The 19,809-nt window shown below is 49.3% G+C and overlaps 1 protein-coding gene across 2 annotated transcripts in view; it reads left to right on the forward strand.

The window, feature by feature from the left end:
• The window catches only part of FTSJ3 (FtsJ RNA 2'-O-methyltransferase 3), a 282,573-nt gene that overhangs the window by 136,722 nt on the left and 126,042 nt on the right, over positions 1 to 19,809 (forward strand). For both annotated transcript variants that reach the window (XM_063958469.1, XM_063958468.1), the window contains exons 8-13: positions 4,200 to 4,315; positions 4,658 to 4,756; positions 4,888 to 4,988; positions 5,071 to 5,157; positions 5,384 to 5,506; positions 5,597 to 5,732. In XM_063958469.1, the coding sequence (XP_063814539.1) occupies positions 4,200 to 4,315; positions 4,658 to 4,756; positions 4,888 to 4,988; positions 5,071 to 5,157; positions 5,384 to 5,506; positions 5,597 to 5,732 (662 nt within the window). The remainder of the gene's footprint in view (positions 1 to 4,199; positions 4,316 to 4,657; positions 4,757 to 4,887; positions 4,989 to 5,070; positions 5,158 to 5,383; positions 5,507 to 5,596; positions 5,733 to 19,809) is intronic.

Genomic DNA, 19,809 nt, shown 5'->3' on the forward strand with positions numbered 1-19,809 from the left:
AATGGATAGGTTACGTTGGGAATCCTCCCCTAAGGTAGACAAGGCCCTGACGCGCTTATCTAAGAGGGTGGCCTTGCCGTCTCAGGATACGGCCGCCTTAAAAGAGCCTGCGGATAGGAAGCAGGAAGGTATCCTGAAGTCAGTGTATACACACTCTGGTACTCTACTGAGACCGGCTATTGCTTCAGCCTGGATGTGCAGTGCTGTAGCAGCATGGACAGATACTCTGTCGGAGGGGTTAGGCGTCCTTTCTTGCTAGAGGCAGGGGTGGAGGAAAGAAGCTGCACCATGCAGCCTGTTCCCAAGAACAAAAGTCCTCCCCGGCTTCCACTAAGTCCACCGCATGACGCTGGGGCTCCACAGGCGGAGCCAGGAGCGGTGGGGGGTGCGTCTACGACACTTCAGCAATCAGTGGGTTCGCTCACAGGTGGATCCTTGGGCTATACAGATTGTATCGCAGGGATACAAGCTGGAGTTCGAGGTGACCCCCCCTCACTGTTACCTAACACCTGTCTTGCCAGCTTCTCCCACGGAGAGGGAGGTAGTCCTGGCGGCAATTCACAAGATGTACCTCCAGCAAGTGATAATAATGGTACCCCCCCTTCAGCAGGGAAAGGGTTACTATTCCACACTGTTCGTGGTACCGAAACCGGACGGTTCGGTAAGACCCATTCTAAATTTAAAATCCTTGAACATTTTCATGAAAAAGTTCAAGTTCAAAATGGAATCGCTCAGAGCGGTCATTGCGAGCCTGGAAGTGGGGGATTTTATGGTATCTCTGGACATCAAGGATGCGTACTTGCAGGTCCCCATTTATCCACCTCGCCAGGAGTACCTCAGGTTTGTGGTACAGGACTGTCATTTCCAATTCCAGACGTTGCCGTTTGGTCTGTCCACGGCACCGAGAGTTTTTACCAAGGTAATGGCGGAAATTATGGTACTCCTTCGGAAGCAAGGAGTTACAGTTATCCCGTACTTGGACGATCTCCTCATAAAGGCGAGGTCCAGGGAGCAGTTGTTGATCAGCGTAGCATTCTCTCAGGAAGTGTTGCTACGGCACGGCTGGAATCTGAATATTCCAAAGTCGCAGCTGTGTCATACGACGCGTCTGCCCTTCCTGGGTATGATTCTGGACACAGAACAGAAGAAGGTGTTTCTCCCGGAGGAAAAGGCTCAGGAGTTACTGACTCTGGTCAGAGACCTCCTGAAACCAAAACAGGTATCGGTGCATCACTGCACGCGAGTACTGGGAAAGATGGTGGCGTCATACGAAGCCATTATCTTCGGCAGGTTCCATGCCAGGATCTTTCAGTGGGATCTGTTGGACAAGTGGTCCGGATCGCATCTTCAGATGCATCGGCTGATCACCCTGTCCCCGAGGGCCAGGGTGTCTCTTCTGTGGTGGCTGCAGAGTGCTCATCTTCTTCAGGGCTGCAGGTTCGGCATACAGGATTGGGTCCTGGTGACCACGGATGCAAAACTCCGCGGATAGGGGGTAGTCACTCAAGGAAGAAACTTCCAGGGCCTGTGGTCAAGTCAGGAGACTTGTCTGCACATAAACATACTGGAATTAAGGGCCATATACAATGCCCTGAGTCAAGCGGAGCCCCTGCTTCGAGACCAACCAGTGCTGATTCAGTCAGACAACATCACGGCAGTCGCCCATGTAAACCGCCAGGGCGGCACAAGAAGCAGGGTGGCAATGGCGGAAGCCACAAGAATTCTGCGTTGGACGGAGAATCACGTGCAAGCACCGTCAGCGGTGTTCATTCTGGGAGTGGACAACTGGGAAGCAGACTTCCTCAGCAGGCACGACCTCCACCCGGGAGAGTGGGGACTTCATCAAGAAGTCTTCGAGCAGATTGTAAATCGGTGGGAGCTGCCACAGGTGGACATGATGGCGTCCCGCCTAAACAAAAAGCTAAAAAAATATTGCGCCAGGTCAAGGGACACTCAGGCGATAGCTGTGGACGCACTAGTAACACCGTGGGTGTTCCAGTCGGTATATGTGTTTCCTCCTCTTCCTCTCATACCCAAGGTGCTGAGAATAGTAAGAAAAAGAGGAGTAAGAACAATACTCATCGTTCCGGATTGGCCAAGGCGGACTTGGTACCCAGAGCTACAAGAGTTGATCACAGAGGACCCATGGCCTCTGCCTCTCAGGCGGGACCTGTTGCAACAGGGACCCTGTCTGTTTCAAGACTTACCGCGGCTGCGTTTGACGGCATGGCGGTTGAACGCCGGATCCTAGCGGAAAAGGGTATACCGGATGAAGTAATTCCTACGCTGATAAGAGCTAGGAAGGATGTGACAACAAAGCATTATCACCGCATATGGCGGAAATATGTTTCTTGGTGTGAGGCCAGGAAGGCCCCTACAGAGGAATTCTAGTTTGGTCGTTTTCTGCATTTCCTACAGTCCGGTGTGACTATGGGCTTCAAATTAGGGTCTATAAAGGTTCAGATCTCGACCCTATCCATTTTCTTTCAAAAAGAACTGGCTTCACTGCCTGAGGTTCAGACGTTTGTAAAGGGAGTGCTGCATATTCAGCCTCCTTTTGTGCCACCAGTGGCACCTTGGGATCTTAACGTTGTGTTGGATTTCCTGAAATCCCACTTGTTTGAGCCACTTAAGACCGTGGAGCTAAAATATCTCACGTGGTAAGTGGTCATGCTATTGGCCTTAGCTTCGACTAGGCGTGTGTCAGAATTGGCGGCTTTGTCATGTAAAAGCCCTTATCTGATCTTCCATATGGACAGGGCAGAATTGAGGACTCGTCCCCAATTTCTCCCTGGGGTGGTATCATCGTTTCATATGAACCAACCTATTGTGGTGCCTGCGGCTACTAGGGACTTGGAGGATTCCAAGTTGCTGGACGTAGTCCGGGCTTTGAAAATTTATGTTTCCAGAACGGCGGGAGTCAAAAAGTCTGACTCGCTGTTTATTCTGTATGCAGCCAACAAGGTTGGCGCTCCTGCTTCGAAGCAGACTATTGCTCGCTGGATCTGTAGCACAATTCAGCTGGCTCACTCTGCGGCTGGATTGCCGCTTTCAAAATCAGTAAAAGCCCATTCCACAAGGAAGGTGGGCTCTTCTTGGGCGGCTGCCCGAGGGGTCTCGGCTTTACAGCTTTGCCGAGCTGCTACTTGGTCGGGTTCAAACACATTTGCTAAGTTCTACAAGTTTGATACCCTGGCTGAGGAGGACCTTGAGTTTGCTCATTCGGTGCTGCAGAGTCATCCGCACTCTCCCGCCCGTTTGGGAGCTTTGGTATAATCCCCATGGTCCTTACGGAGTCCCCAGCATCCACTATGACGTCAGAGAAAATAAGAATTTACTCACCGGTAATTCTATTTCTCGTAGTGCGTAGTGGATGCTGGGCGCCCGTCCCAAGTGCGGACTACTTCTGCAATACGTGTATATAGTTATTGCTTACTAAAGGGTTATTGTTATGAGCCATCCGTTGATTGAGGCTCAGTTGTTGTTCATACTGTTAACTGGGTATGGTTATCACAAGTTGTACGGTGTGATTGGTGTGGCTGGTCTGAGTCTTACCCTGGATTCCAAATCCTTTCCTTGTAGTGTCAGCTCTTCCGGGCACAGTTTCCCTAACTGAGGTCTGGAGGAGGGGCATAGAGGGAGGAGCCAGTGCACACCAGATATAGTACCTAATCTTTCTTTTAGAGTGCCCAGTCTCCTGCGGAGCCAGTCTATTCCCCATCGTCCTTACGGAGTCCCCAGCATCCACTACGGACTACGAGAAATAGAATTACCGGTGAGTAAATTCTTATTTTTTGAGGTTTCCTGTTTTACGGAGATCTCTCTTTATGGTTGTCTTGCTTACCTCCTCCTCTGTTGGTCGTGTTGACGTCTCTTCTTGGGCACAGTTTCTTAACTGGTGTGGGGAGGAACCAGTCACACACTTTAAAAATTTTAAAGTGCCGGCTCGCCTGATCACCCCATCTATACCGCATGGTACTGATCTCCAGCATCCCCCATGGACTCAGAGAAAGGGATTTATCGGTAAGTACCAAAATCCTGTTTTCCAAAATACTTGTTTTAGAAAGTTATACAGTAGAAATATTAGCCTCTCCCTTACATAACTCTCAACCTAGAAATATATATTAGAAATGCTAAATATTCCTTCATTTATATGTTACACTTACATTTATTTTGTTTTTTTTGTACCATTTCTTTAGGATATTTGGCTCCTGATAAAATAGACAGTCGGTTCTTCGACCCTAAATTTGCTTTCAAGAATGTAGAAAGTCCTGTGCAAACAGTATCACAGCTAATATCTCATAAGAAGCCCAAGGTTGGTTACTATCTGTATTGGGTTCTTTTTAATTTGCCTTTTAGGGATTCCAATACTGAAATGGTTTTGTAAACCTGGGATTAATGAGATTCAATCTCTGGAACCGATGAACAATTTCTGGATTCGGATTAAGGGAAAAATAGAGTTCTACTGTGTATTCCTAGTGCTACCTAAACTTCTTCTACCCAGGTCTGCTGTCCCTCCCCACTCTCCTGTACTCCCTGCTGTCCCACCTATGTGCTCTTCACTGTGAGCACGGTCACTTTTATTAGGAAAGAAAAAATGTTTTGGATAAAGAACATCTTTAACTGTTCTCCCTTTATATCATTGTCGTTTTCACAGGCTGAAGGATATACGGAGGGTTCTCTTTATCAGCGAGCGTCGGCTGTTGAGTTCATAAAAGCTCCAAATCCTGTGGACTTTCTTTCTAAGATCAGTGAGGTAGGACAATGAGTTGTTAAGAAGTCATTGCCACAGATACTAAGCATAGGCTTATTGGCAGTAGATAGAAATACTATTTTGTGGAGAAGAACAGTGGATTGCCTCTTAGCGCTGTAATGTTTGTTTTCCAGATTGTCATAGATAATCCGGATTTTGAGAAACATCCAGCCACCACTACTGATCTCAGAGAATGCTGCAAAGACATCAAAGTGTTGGGACGTAAGGAGCTGAGGTATGTTTAGCCATGTTTTCACCAGTTAGCGTACAGTCCTTTATCCTGCAACGGCTTCTGATAAATGCTCTCACACCCGCAGGTCGCTCTTGAGCTGGAGATCCAAACTACGCAGACATATCGCAAGGAAATTGAAAGAAGAATCCAAAGATACAGTAGTAGAGATAAAGTGAGACCTTCCCTCCTCTTTTAGTTAGCTTTTTATGTCAGTCTGACCACCTTTTTCTGTTTGTGTTTTTACTGTTAATTTTATGATGACGTTGCTGTTGCTACACTCTTTGGCTAGTCAGACTCTTTCTCTTCTGGCCATGTCCAGGTGGTGATCTGCCCTTTTAAATATATTTATGCCCATGGTAGTCTCACTACTTTTTTTTACCCATCTGACTTATTTTCAGCCTCAGCTCTGATGAAGAGAAGGAGGACTCTGAGGCGGAAGAATATGCAGAGGAAGATGAGAATGAGATACTGGACAGAAAGCTGACAGAAGTGAAGGCTGAAGAGCTGGCTGCACTCAAAAGGTCAGCAAGGGATATAGAAGCAGATTCTAATATGTTATAGCTAAACCCAGTCAGGACTTCTCTCTGTAACCTACTAAATCTTATTGTCAGGAAGAAGAAGCAGTTGCTGAAAGTTCAGCGTCGTCAGAGGTTAAGGATGGAACTAAAGATGGATCTTCCAGGGGTTTCCATTGCTGATGACGGAGACACTGGCATGTTTTCCTTAAAAACAATTGGCAAAAATGAGGTGAGCATTATTACCCTTCTTCCAGACCTTGTTGCCTGTACTTGAGATACACCTATGTCATATAGTGCCTCACAAATAAGCGTCATCGAAATGTTAGAGTTAAGCACATTATCTGTGGGAACAGAGGGACCCTGAGGTCCCTCTGATATGGGCAGCTGCTGGTAGATTGTTTAACTGGTCGCATCACACCAAGCTGAGCTTTCCCTGAGATGATTGCATCTTACGACCATCTCAGGGATCATCTAGCGATTTGAGGATGGCTGTATGTGGTCACATCTGTAACACCAGCAATACTGCATTTTTCTTAAGTCCTAGATGATGCTGGGGTTCCGTTTAGTACCATGTGGTATAGACGGGTCCTTTGGGAGCCATGTGCACTTTAAGAGTTTAATAGTGTGGGCTGGCTCCTGCCTCTATGCCCCTCCTACCAGACTCAGATTAGAAAATGCTCCCGGAGGAGCCTGTCACAGCTAGGGGAGCTCTTAGGAGTTGTTCTAGTTGTATTGTTTTCTGAGTTTAGACAGGTACAGGCAGGCTGCTAGCAACAGCCTCCTTGCTTCGTGGGACTTGGGGGGGGGGGGGGGGGGGGGTTAAGAACTAACTCTAGAAGATAATGGTTCTCTAGCTCCGCTGACAGGACACTGAGCTCCTGAGGGTGCTGATCGCAAGCCCACGAGGCGACCGCTCACTCCCACAGCACGGCCGCCACCCCTAACAGAGCCAGAAGAAAGAAGAGTGGTGAGCACAGCGCCAGTGGCAAGGGAAGCGGGTTGCCGGCGAGAATGGCGGCACAAGGGTGGAAGGCTCAGCGGCACGCTGTGTGCGGCGTTGTAAGGGGCGTCCTGGGCCAGCTCAATCACCGTACACTGGTCAACACTGCTAACGGTCTAATCCCACTGTTAGCGAAGAAATACCTCAGGCCAGTATAATACAATAAGTGCGGGAAGACACGCCATTATAGGGGGTGGGACTTCTCCTCAGAGCGGATCCAGCACTCACCAGCGCCATTTTCTCCCTGCAGTTCAACACTGGCAGGGAGCGCTGCCCTCCACATAAGTAACACTGTGTTATAGATAAGCGGGGATTGTAAGTCGATACTAGCTACACTCTTAAGGTTCAGCTAATCAGGTTTTTTTTATCATAATAAAAGCCTGTAAGGGTGCGATGTGGCTTGCTCCTTGCACTCTGTGACTCTCTGAAGGTATTCTGTGGGGGGAGGGGGGGGATTGTATTGCCATTTTCGTGTGTGTGTGTGTAACCCACTGTACCATATTTAAGGGACTTTGTCCTTTAATGTAGAATGTATATCTTCTCCTGGGGAGTCTATACCATGCTCAAAACTGTACAAATTCTCAGGCTGCGGTGGCAGATTCCCCAGGGGTTGGCCTCCATAAGGTGTACTTTCACGTATATTTCTTCAAATGTCCTATGCTGGGAAGAAGCTACAGTTTTGACATGTCTGGGGAATCAAATCCCACAGCTGTGCATCTCACCCCAACTACATACCCCGAAAAGCGTACACTTGCCATAAAATGCAACTGACATATAAGAGGTGCAACATATAGTTCTAGGCTAATAGGGATGAGGAATATTTTTTATATATATATATATATATATATATATATATATATATACATACATACACCAACAGGCTCAAAGCTTTTGACTGTTCCCAAGATGCACAGCGCTGCCTCCTCTATAACCCCGCCTCCATGCCAGGGAGCTCAGTTTGTAAGTTGATGCCTTGCAGTATGCAGGCACTTTACAGGGTTATTTTACTAATCTGTAAGAAGACTTCAAGGGTTGCTGCTGGCAAAGTCTCAGAGACTTTCCAGCGTGCAGCTCCATCACCCCCAGCGGCGCTGTATACTCCCGTGCCGGGGTTGCCGAGTCACTGCAGCAGAAACGCAAGCTTCTTTCTAAATGTGAGTCTCGCACACGCCGTCGTCTCCCGGAACGCGGGGCCGCAGACAAGGGGGGGAGGTAAGGGGCTCCTGTGCCGCGATCCAGCGTGGCTACTGAGTTCTGGGCAGCTGCTCCACTAGCCACCAGGGTATTATTTTGGGCACAGGTCAGGGGGATTTAGTACCAGTTCCCCCGTTTTGTTGTTCTGCCTGCACACCCGGTGGGGATGCCAGCAAGGGGAGCAGGCTGGACTTGAGGCCCCTCCCCCCAGCCCCAGGGCGCCATTTATACAATGTTCCTGCCCTGGAGCTGCTTCCTTCTCCTTCACTCCTGGTCAGCGGCCATTAGATAGAGCCTTGCTGTTCCTGGGATTGCTGGGGCATGTCCTCCTCTGTGGAACCTCCTGACTGCCAGTGCTGTGCTTCCTACAGGACACTTGAGTATTCTACCTGTCACTGGGACTGTGTTAGTTAAGAAAGAGTGCATACATTCTGGGTTGTGTGGTACAAACACCCTGTGATATACATCCAGTGCTTACTGTGTTAGTTGTATCTATAGTTATCACATATAGCCATACTGAGTATTACTTTGTATTGCTAGTCCAGTGCAGTTTATGGTACATAATTTCTGCATGGTACACTTGTGACTATATATGTGTGTGCATGTAGCTGCTGCGTGGTTGCCTTATTGCAGGGTGTTTCACTTAGCGTGCTATTCCTATATTGCTATACCTGAGGGGGCTAAGTGTTTCAGGCTTTTCCATATTAAATATAGGTTTCTATCACAATATATAGTGTCGGGGTATTTCTCTAACGTCCTAGTGGATGCTGGAAACTCCGTAAGGACCATGGGGAATACCGGGCTCCGAAGGAGGCTGGGCACTCTAGAAAGATTTAGGACTACCTGGTGTGCACTGGCTCCTCCCACTATGACCCTCCTCCAAGCCTCAGTTAGATTTCATGCCCGGCCGAGAAGGGTGCACACTAGGGGCTCTCCTGAGCTTCTTAGTGAAAGTTTAGTTTTAGGTTTTTTATTTTCTCTAACGTCCTAGTGGATGCTGGGAACTCCGTAAGGACCATGGGGAATAGCGGGCTCCGAAGGAGGCTGGGCACTCTAGAAAGATCTTAGACTACCTGGTGTGCACTGGCTCCTCCCACTATGACCCTCCTCCAAGCCTCAGTTAGATTTCGTGCCCGGCCGAGGTTGGATGCACACTAGGGGCTCTCCTGAGCTCTTAGAAAGTTATAGTCTTAGAATTTGTTATTTTCAGTGAGACCTGCTGGCAACAGGCTCACTGCAGCGAGGGACTAAGGGGAGAAGAAGCGAACTCGCCTGCTTGCAGCCGGATTGGGCTTCTTAGGCTACTGGACACCATTAGCTCCAGAGGGATCGACCGCAGGCCCAGCCTTGATGTTCGGTCCCGGAGCCGCGCCGCCGTCCCCCTTACAGAGCCAGAAGCAAGAAGATGGTCCGGAAAATCGGCGGCATGAAGACTCTGTCTTCACCAAGGTAGCGCACAGCACTGCAGCTGTGCGCCATTGCTCCTCTCACACACTTCACACTCCGGTCACTGAGGGTGCAGGGCGCTGGGGGGGGCGCCCTGAGGCAGCAATAAAAACACCTTGGCTGGCTAAAATACCTCAATATATGGCCCCAGGGGCTATATATGAGGTAAATACCCCTGCCAGAATTCCATAAAAAACGGGAGAATAGGCCGCGAAAAAGGGGCGGAGCCTATCTCCTCAGCACACTGGCGCCATTTTTCCCTCACAGCTCGGCTGGAGGGAAGCTCCCTGGCTCTTCCCTGCAATTCTACAGTACAGTAAGAGGGAAAAGAGAGGGGGGGCATTAAAATTGGCACTGTATACAGTATATTATATAAAAGCTATTAGGGACATAACTCAGTTAGTCCCTGTATATATATAGCGCTCTGGTGTGTGCTGGCATACTCTTACTCTGTCCCCCCAAAGGGCTTTTGTGGGTCCTGTCCTCGTTTAGAGCATTCCCTGTGTGTCTGCGGTGTGTCGGTACGGCTGTGTCGACATGTTGAATGAGGAGGCTTATATGGTGACAGAACAGAGGCCGATATATGTGATGTCGCCCCCTGTGGGGCCGACACCAGAGTGGATGGATAGGTGAAAGGTATTAACCGACAGTGTCAACTCCTTACATAAAAGGGTGGATGACGTAACAGCTGTGGGACAGCCGGCTTCGCAGCCCGCGCCTGCCCAGGCGTCTCAAAGGCCATCAGGGGCTCAAAAACGCCCGCTCTCTCAGATGGCAGACACAGATGTCGACACGGAGTCTGACTCCAGTGTCGACAAGGTGGAGACATATACACAATCCACTAGGAACATCCGTGACGTGATCCCGGCAATAAAAAATGTGTTATACATTTCTGACTTTAACCCAAGCACCTCTAAAAATGGGTTTTAGGTTTGGGGAGAAAAAACAGGCAGTGTTTTGTTCCCCCATCAGATGAATAAATGAAGTGTGTGAAAGCGTGGGTTCCCCCGTTAAGAAACTGGTAATTTATAAAAAGTTACTGATGGCGTACCCTTTCCCGCCAGGTGGATAAGTTACGCTGGGAGATATCCCCTAGGGTGGATAAGGCGCTCACACGTTTGTCAAAAAAGGTGGCACTGCCGTCTTAGGATACGGCCACTTTAATAGGTACCTGTTGATAAAAAACAGGAGGCTATCCTGAAGTCTGTATTTACACACTCAGGTACTAGACTGAGACCTGCAGATAGTGCTGCTGCAGCGTGGTCGGTGACCCTGTCAAACAGGGATACTAGTTGGCAAACATAAAAACATATTAAAGACGTCGTCTTATATATGGGGGATGCACAGAGGGATATTTTGCCGACTGGCATCCAAAATAAATGTAATGTCCATTCTGTCAGGAGGGTATTAGAGACCTGTCACTGGACAGGTGATGCTGACTTAAAAAGCGCATAGAGAGCCTTATAAGGGTGAGGAATTATTTGGGGATGGTCTCTGGGACCTCATATCCACAGCAACTGCTGGGAAGAAATAATTTTACCTCAGGTTTCCTCACAGACAAAGGTACAGTCCTTTCGGCTTCAGAAAAGCAAGCGGGTCAAATGGCGCTTCCTTTCTGTACAGAGACAAGGGTAGAGGGAAAAAAGCTGCACCAGTCAGCCTGTTCCCAGAATCAAGATTCTTCCCCCGCCTCCTGTGAGGCCACACCATGACGCGGGTGCTCCACAGGTGTAGCCAGGTACGGTGGGGGGCCGTCTCAAAAATTTCAGCAATTAGTGGGCTCGCTCACAGGTGGATCCCTGTTTCTTTCAAGTAGTATTTCAGGGGTACAAGCTGGAATTCGAGATGTCTCCCCCCAGCCGTTTCCTAAAATATGCCTTGCTGACAACTCCCTCAGGCAGGGAGGCTGTGCTAGAGGCAATTAATAAGCGGTATTCCCAGCAGGTAATACTCAAGGTGCCCCTACTTCAACAAGGACGGGGTTCCTATTCCACACGGGTTGGGGTACCGAAACCGCATGGTTCGGTGTGACCCATTTTATATTTAAAATCCTTGAACACAAAAATTCAAGTTCAAGATGGAATCGCTCAGGGCGGTTATTCCAAGCCTGGACGAGGGGGATTACATGGTATCCTGGGACATCAAGGATGCTTACCTGCATGTCCCCATTTACCATCCTCGCCAGGAGTACCTCAGATTTGTGGTACAGGATTACCATTACCAAGTCCAGACACTGCCGTTTGGACTGTACATGGCACCGAGGGTGTTTTATCAAGGTAATGGCCGAAATGTTGATACTCCTTCAAAAAAAGGGAGTTGTAATTATCCCGTACTTGGACAATCTCGTTATAAGGGCGAGGTCCAAGGAGCAGTTGTTAGTCGGGGTAGCACTATTTTGGAAAGTGCTACAACAGCATGGTTGGATTCTAAACAGTCCAAAGTCACAGCTGGTTCCTATGACACGTCTACTGTTCCTGGGGATGGTTCTGGACATAAACCAGAAATAGTGTTTCTCCCGGAGGAGAAAGCCAAGGAGTTGTCATCTCTAGTCAGAGACCTCCCGAAGCCAAAATAGGTAGCGGTGCATCATTGCACGCGAGTCCTGGGAAAAATGGTAGCTTCCTACGAAGCAATCCCATTAGGCAGGTTCCATACAAGAACTTTTCAGAGGGACCTGTTGGACAAGTGGTCCGGATCGCATCTTCCGATGCATAGGCTGATAACCCTGTCTCCAAGGACCAGGGTATCTCTACTGTGGTGGCTGCAGAGTGCCCATCTTCAAGAGGGCCGCAGGTTCGGCATACAGGACTAGGTCCTAGTGACCATGGATTCCAGCCTTTGAGGCTGGGAGGCAGTCACACAGGGAAGAAATTTCCAGGGACTTTGGTCAAGTCAGGTTATTTCCCTACACATAAATATTCTGGACCTGAGGGCCATTTACAATGCCCTGAGGCCGGCAAGGCCTCTGCTTCAAAACCAGCCGGTACTGATCCAATCAGACAACATCACGGCAGTCGCCCATGTAAACCAACAGGGCGGCACAAGAAGCAGGATGGCGATGGCAGAAGCCACAAGGATTCTCCGATAGGCGGAAAATCATGTGTTAGCACTGTCAGCAGTGTTCATTCCCGGAGTGGACAACTGGGAAGCAGATCTTCTCAACAGACACGACCTCCACCCGGGAGAATGGGGACTTCCTCCAGAAGTCTTCCAATAGGATTGTACACCATTGGGAAAGGCCACAGGTGGACATGATGGCGTCCCGCCTCAACAAAAAGCTATAAAAGATATTGCACCGGGTCAAGGGACCCTCAGGCGATAGCTATGGACGCTCTGGTAACACCGTGGGTGTACCAGTCGGTTTATGTGTTCTCCCCTCTGCCTCTCATACCAAAGGTACTGAGAATAATAAGAAGGCGAGGAGTAAGAACGATACTCGTGGATGGCCAAGAAGAGCTTGGTACCCAGAACTTCAAGAATTTATATCAGAGGACCCATGGCCTCTGCCACTCAGACAGGACCTGCGGCAGCAGGGGCCCTGTCTGTTCCAAGACTTACCGCGGCTGCATTTGTCGGCATGGCGGTTGAACGCCGGATCCTGAAGGAAAAGGGCATTCCGGAGGAAGTCATTCCTACGCTTACTAAAGCCAGGAAAGAGGTTACAGCAACTCATTATCACCGCATATGGCGAAAATATGTTGCATGGTGTGAGGCCGAAAGGGCCCCAACAGAGGAATTTCAACTAGGTCGATTTCTGCATTTCCTGCAAGCAGGAGTGACTATGGGCCTTAAATTGGGTTCCATTAAGGTACAGATCTCGGCTCTGTCGATTTTCTTTCAAAAAGAACTAGCTTCAGTACCTGAAGTTCAGACATTTATAAAAGGAGTGCTGCAGAGTCAGCCCCCGTTTGTGCCTCCTGTGGCACCTTGGGATCTCAACGTGGTGTTGAGTTTCTTAAAATCACATTGGTTTGAACCACTAAAAACCGTGGATCTGAAATATCTCACGTGGAAGGTGGTTATGTTATTGGCCTTGGCTTCTGCCAGGCGAGTATCAAAGTTGGCGGCTTTGTCTTGTAAAAGCCCTTATTTGATTTCCCATATGGATAGGGCAGAATTGAGGACTCGTCACCAGTTTCTCCCAAAGGTGGTGTCAGCGTTTCACCTGAACCAGCCTATTGTGGTGCCTAGGCTACTAGGGACTTGGAGGACTCCAAGTTGCTAGACGTTGTCAGGGCACTGAAAATATATGTTTCCAGAACGGCTGGAGTCAGAAAATCTGACTCGCTGTTTATCCTATATGCACCTAACAAGCTGGGTGCTCCTGCTTCTAAGCAGACTATTGCTCGTTGGATTTGTAGTACAATTCAGCTTGCACATACTGTGGCAGGCCTGCCACAGCCAAAATCTGTCAATGCCCATTCCACAAGGAAGGTGGGCTCATCTTGGGCGGCTGCCCGAGAGGTCTCGGCTTTACAACTTTGCCGAGCAGCTACTTGGTCAGGGGCAAACACGTTTGCAAAATTCTACAAATTTGATACCCTGGCTGAGGAGGACCTGGAGTTCTCTCATTCAGTGCTGCAGAGTCATCCGCACTCTCCCGCCCGTTTGGGAGCTTTGGTATAATCCCCATGGTCCTTACGGAGTTCCCAGCATCCACTAGGACGTTAGAGAAAATAAGAATTTACTCACCGGTAATTCTATTTCTCGTAGTCCGTAGTGGATGCTGGGCGCCCATCCCAAGTGCGGTTTATCTGCAATACTTGTACATAGTTATTGTTAACTAAATCGGGTTATTGTTGAGCCATCTGTTGAGAGGCTCTATTGTTTCATACTATTAACTGTGTTTCATATCACGAGTTGTACGGTGTGATTGGTGTGGCTGGTATGAGTCTTACCCGGGATTCAAAATCCTTCCTTATTGTGTACGCTCGTCCGGGCACAGTACCTAACTGAGGCTTGGAGGAGGGTCATAGTGGGAGGAGCCAGTGCACACCAGGTAGTCTAAGATCTTTCTAGAGTGCCCAGCCTCCTTCGGAGCCCGCTATTCCCCATGGTCCTTACGGAGTTCCCAGCATCCACTACGGACTACGAGAAATAGAATTACCGGTGAGTAAATTCTTATTTTCAGTGAGATCTGCTGGCAACAGGCTCACTGCAGCGAGGGACTAAGGGGAGAAGAAGCGAACTCGCCTGCTTGCAGCCGGATTGGGCTTCTTAGGCTACTGGACACCATTAGCTCCAGAGGGATCGACCGCAGGCCCAGTCCTTGGTGTTCGGTCCCGGAGCCGCGCCGCCGTCCCCCTTACAAAGCCAGAAGCAAGAAGAGGTCCAGAAAAACGGCGGCAGAAGACATCAGTCTTCACCAAGGTAGCGCACAGCACTGCAGCTGTGCGCCATTGCTCCTCATGCACACTTCACACTCCGGTCACTGAGGGTGCAGGGCGCTTGGGGGGGGGCGCCCTGAGCTGCAATAAAAACACCTTGGCTGGCAAAAATACCACAATATATAGCCCTAGAGGCTATATATGTGGTAAATTCCCCTGCCAGAATCCAGAAAAAAGCGGGAGAATAGGCCGCGGAAAAGGGGCGGAGCTATCTCCCTCAGACACACTGGCGCCATTTCTCCTTCACAGATCCGCTGGAAGGAAGCTCCCTGGCTCTCCCCTGCAGTCTACACTTCAGAACAGGGTAAAAACAGAGAGGGGGGGGCACTAAATTTGGGCGCAATACATATATAATATAAAAAGCAGCTATAGGGGACATAACTCAGTTAGTCCCTGCATTATATAGCGCTCTGGTGTGTGCTGGCATACTCTCACTCTGTCCCCCCCAAAGGGCTTTTGTGGGTCCTGTCCTCATTCGGAGCATTCCTTGTGTGTGTGCGGTGTGTCGGTACGGCTGTGTCGACATGTTTGATGAGGATAATGATGTGGAGGCGGAGCAGATGCCTTTAGAAGGGATGTCACCCCCTGCGGGGCAGACACCTGAGTGGATGGGCTTATGGAAAGTAATGAGTGCACGTATAGACTCCTTATATAAGAAAATCGACGACATGCCAAATGTGGGACAGCCGACTTCTCAGCTCGTGCCTGCCCAGGCGTCGCATGGGTCGTCAGGGGCTCTAAAACGCCCGCTACCTCAAGCAGAGCCAGATGTCGACACTGATACTGACACCAGTGTCGACGACGATGAGTCAACCCTGATGCCCACTAAGGCCATTCACTGTATGATTGAGGCAATGAAAGAGGTGTTAAACATTTCTGATATAACTACTGGTACCACTAAAAAGGGTATTATGTTTGGAGAGAAAAAACTACCCGTAGTTTTTCCCCCATCAGATGAATTAAATGAAGTGTGTGAAGAAGCGTGGGCTTTCCCTGATAAAAAATTGGTAATTCCTAAGAAGGTACTAATGGCGTTCCCTTTCCCGCCAGAGGATAGGTCACGTTGGGAAACACCCCCTAGAGTGGATAAAGCGCTCACACGTTTGTCTAAAAAGGTGGCACTACCGTCTCCGGATACGGCCGCCCTCAAGGAACCTGCTGATAGAAAGCAGGAGGCGATCCTGAAGTCTGTATATACACACACAGGCATTATACTTAGGCCAGCTATTGCGTCAGCTTGGATGTGCAGTGCTGCCGCTGCTTGGTCAGATAAACTGTCAGAAAATATTGACACATTAGACAGAGACACGATCCTGTTAACCATAGACCATATAAAAGACTCAGTCTTATATATGAGAGATGCACAGAGGGAAATCTGCCGACTGGCATCTAAAGTAAGTGCATTGTCCATTTCTGCTAGGAGAGGCTTATGTACTCGCCAGTGGACAGGAGATGCAGATTCTAAAAAGCACATGGAAGTGTTGCCATATAAGGGTGAGGAATTATTTGGGGATGGTCTCTCGGACCTAGTTTCCACAGCAACGTCTGGGAAGTCAGCATTTTTACCCCATGTCCCCTCACAGCCTAAGAAGGCGCCGTTTTATCAGGTTCAGTCCTTTCAGACCCAGAAAAACAGGCGTGGAAAAGGCGGGTCTTTTCTGTCCAGAGGCAGAGGTAGGGGAAAAAGGCTGCAACAAACAGCAGGTTCCCAGGAGCAAAAGTCCTCCCCCGCTTCTTCTTCCAAGTCCGCCGCATGACGGTGGGGCTCCACAGGCGGAGCCAGGTACGGTGGGGGGTCGCCTCAAAAATTTCAGCGATCAGTGGGTTCGCTCACAGGTGGATCCCTGGATCCTGCAAATAGTATCTCAGGGGTACAAGCTGGAATTCGAGGCGTCCCCACCCCACCGGTTCCTAAAATCTGCCTTGCCAATTGCTCCCTCAGACAGTTGTTGGTGGGAGTAGCACTATCCCAGGAAGTGCTGCACCAGCACGGCTGGATTCTGAATATCCCAAAGTCACAGCTGGTTCCGACGACACGGCTACTGTTCCTGGGTATGATTCTGGATACAGTCCAGAGAAAAGTGTTTCTCCCGGAGGAGAAAGCCAGGGAGTTGTCATCTCTAGTCAGAGACCTCCTGAAACCAAAACAGGTATCCGTGCATCACTGCACGCGGGTCCTGGGAAAGATGGTGGCTTCTTACGAAGCAATTCCCTTCGGCAGGTTCCATGCCAGAATCTTTCAGTGGGACCTGTTGGACCAGTGGTCCGGATCGCATCTTCAGATGCATCGCTTAATAACCCTGTCTCCAAGAACCAGGGTGTCTCTACTGTGGTGGCTGCAGAGTGCTCATCTTCTAGAGGGCCGCAGGTTCGGCATACAGGACTGGGTCCTGGTGACCACGGATGCCAGCCTTCGAGGCTGGGGGGCAGTCACACAGGGAAGAAACTTCCAAGGACTATGGTCGAGTCAGGAGACTTCCCTTCACATAAATATTCTGGAACTAAGGGCCATCTACAATGCCCTAAGTCAAGCAAAATCCCTGCTCCTACACCAGCCGGTGCTGATCCAGTCAGACAACATCACGGCAGTCGCCCATGTAAATCGACAGGGCGGCACAAGAAGCAGGATGGCGATGGCAGAAGCCACAAAAATTCTCCGATGGGCGGAGAATCATGTACTAGCACTGTCAGCAGTGTTCATTCCGGGAGTGGACAACTGGGAAGCAGACTTCCTCAGCAGACACGACCTCCACCCGGGGGAGTGGGGACTTCACCCAGAAGTCTTCCAGATGCTGGTAAACCGTTGGGAAAAACCACAGGTGGACATGATGGCGTCCCGTCTCAAAAAAAAGTTAAAAAAATATTGCGCCAGGTCAAGGGACCCTCAGGCGATAGCTGTGGACGCTCTAGTAACACCGTGGGTGTACCAGTCGGTTTATGTGTTCCCTCCTCTGCCTCTCATTCCAAAGGTATTGAGAATAATAAGAAAGCGAGGAGTAAACACAATTCTCGTGGTTCCGGATTGGCCAAGACGAGCGTGGTACCCGGAACTTCAAGAGATGCTCTCAGAGGACCCGTGGCCTCTACCGCTCAGACAGGACCTGATACAGCAGGGGCCCTGTCTGTTCCAAGACTTACCGCGGCTGCGTTTGACGGCATGGCGGTTGAACACCGGATCCTAAAGGAAAAGGGTATTCCGGAAGAAGTCATTCCTACGCTTATTAAGGCCAGGAAAGATGTTACGGCAACGCATTATCACCGCATATGGCGAAAATATGTTGCATGGTGCGAGGCCAATAAGGCCCCAACAAAGGAATTTCAACTAGGTCGATTTCTGCATTTCCTGTAAGCAGGAGTGGATATGGGCCTAAAACTAGGCTCCATTTAAGTACAGATCTCGGCTCTGTCGATTTTCTTTCAAAAAGAACTAGCTTCAGTACGTGAAGTTCAGACTTTTGTAAAAGGAGTGCTGCATATTCAGCCCCCGTTTGTGCCTCCAGTGGCACCTTGGGATCTCAACATGATGTTGAGTTTCTTAAAATCACATTGGTTTGAGCCACTAAAAACCGTGGATCTGAAATATCTCACGTGGAAAGTGGTCATGTTATTAGCCTTGGCTTCAGCCAGGCGAGTGTCAGAATTGGCGGCTTTATCATGTAAAAGCCCTTATCTGATTTTCCATATGGATAGGGCAGAGTTGAGGACTCGTCCCCAATTTCTCCCTAAGGTGGTGTCAGCGTTTCACCTGAACCAGCCTATTGTGGTGCCGGCGGCTACTAGTGAATTGGAGGACTCCAAGTTGCTAGACGTTGTCAGGGCCCTGAAAATATATGTTTCCAGGACGGCTGGAGTCAGAAAATCTGACTCGCTGTTTATCCTGTATGCACCCAACAAGCTGGGTGCTCCTGCTTCTAAGCAGTCTATTGCTCGCTGGATTTGTAGTACAATTCAGCTTGCACATTCTGTGGCAGGCATGCCACAGCCAAAATCTGTAAAGGCCCATTCCACAAGGAAGGTGGGCTCATCTTGGGCGGCTGTCCGAGGGGTCTCGGCTTTACAACTTTGCCGAGCAGCTACTTGGTCAGGGGCAAATACGTTTGCAAAATTCTACAAATTTGATACCCTGGCTGAGGAGGACCTGGAGTTCTCTCATTCGGTGCTACAGAGTCATCCGCACTTTCCCGCCCGTTTGGGAGCTTTGGTATAATCCCCATGGTCCTTACGGAGTTCCCAGCATCCACTAGGACGTTAGAGAAAATAAGAATTTACTCACCGGTAATTCTATTTCTCGTAGTCCGTAGTGGATGCTGGGCGCCCATCCCAAGTGCGGATTGTCTGCAATACTTGTAAATAGTTATTGTTAACAAAAGGGTTATTGTTGAGCCATCTGTTGAGAGGCTCAGTTGTTTTCATACTGTCAAACTGGATATTGTATCACGAGTTGTACGGTGTGATTGGGGTGGCTGGTAAGAGTTTTACCCGGGATTCTAAATCCTTCCTTATTATGTCTGCTCGTCCGGGCACGGTGTCCTAACTGAGGCTTGGAGGAGGGTCATAGTGGGAGGAGCCAGTGCACACCAGGTAGTCCTAAATCTTTCTAGAGTGCCCAGCCTCCTTCGGAGCCCGCTATTCCCCATGGTCCTTACGGAGTTCCCAGCATCCACTACGGACTACGAGAAATAGAATTACCGGTGAGTAAATTCTTATTTTTTACTTGTGATTTATAGTCACCATATATTCTATATCTATTGAACTCCCGGTCTGTGCCATCTTAGGTTTCTGTTCTGAGAGTTCTTGCTAGGTATAGTGCTGCTACACCTTGTACCAGGTTGCTCATTATTGTGCACATAGTTATGTCTGCTACACGTGGCAATGACGTTGGGGCCTCTCCCACACTGCGTTGTAGTGAGGCCGCAAAGGTAATGGAGGATAACTTAGCAGCTGAGAGTCCAGGTTTAGGGGGTTCATTACCCCCCAGTGGGTCGGTAGCGCTTGGGGCATCACAAGTCCCACCTTGGGCTACATTCTCCACATTGTTAAACACGCTTGTGACTAAATTGACGCCCCCTGTGGGTCCACCTGTGCCACTACCACAGTTTATGGTCCCCGCTGTGAACCCGCCATGGGCGGATCAGCTTTCCACCCAGTTACAGCATTTGAACCAATCCATGTCTAAATCTAAGGGTCACTCTCGCCCACATAAGGATAAGTAGTCTTCTAGAAGGGTGATTACCTCCTCCCAACCCACGGGTTTGACCGACACATCCTCTGACATATAC

Source organism: Pseudophryne corroboree, chromosome 3 (genome assembly GCF_028390025.1).
Source record: "Pseudophryne corroboree isolate aPseCor3 chromosome 3, aPseCor3.hap2, whole genome shotgun sequence".
NCBI lineage: Eukaryota > Metazoa > Chordata > Amphibia > Anura > Myobatrachidae > Pseudophryne > Pseudophryne corroboree.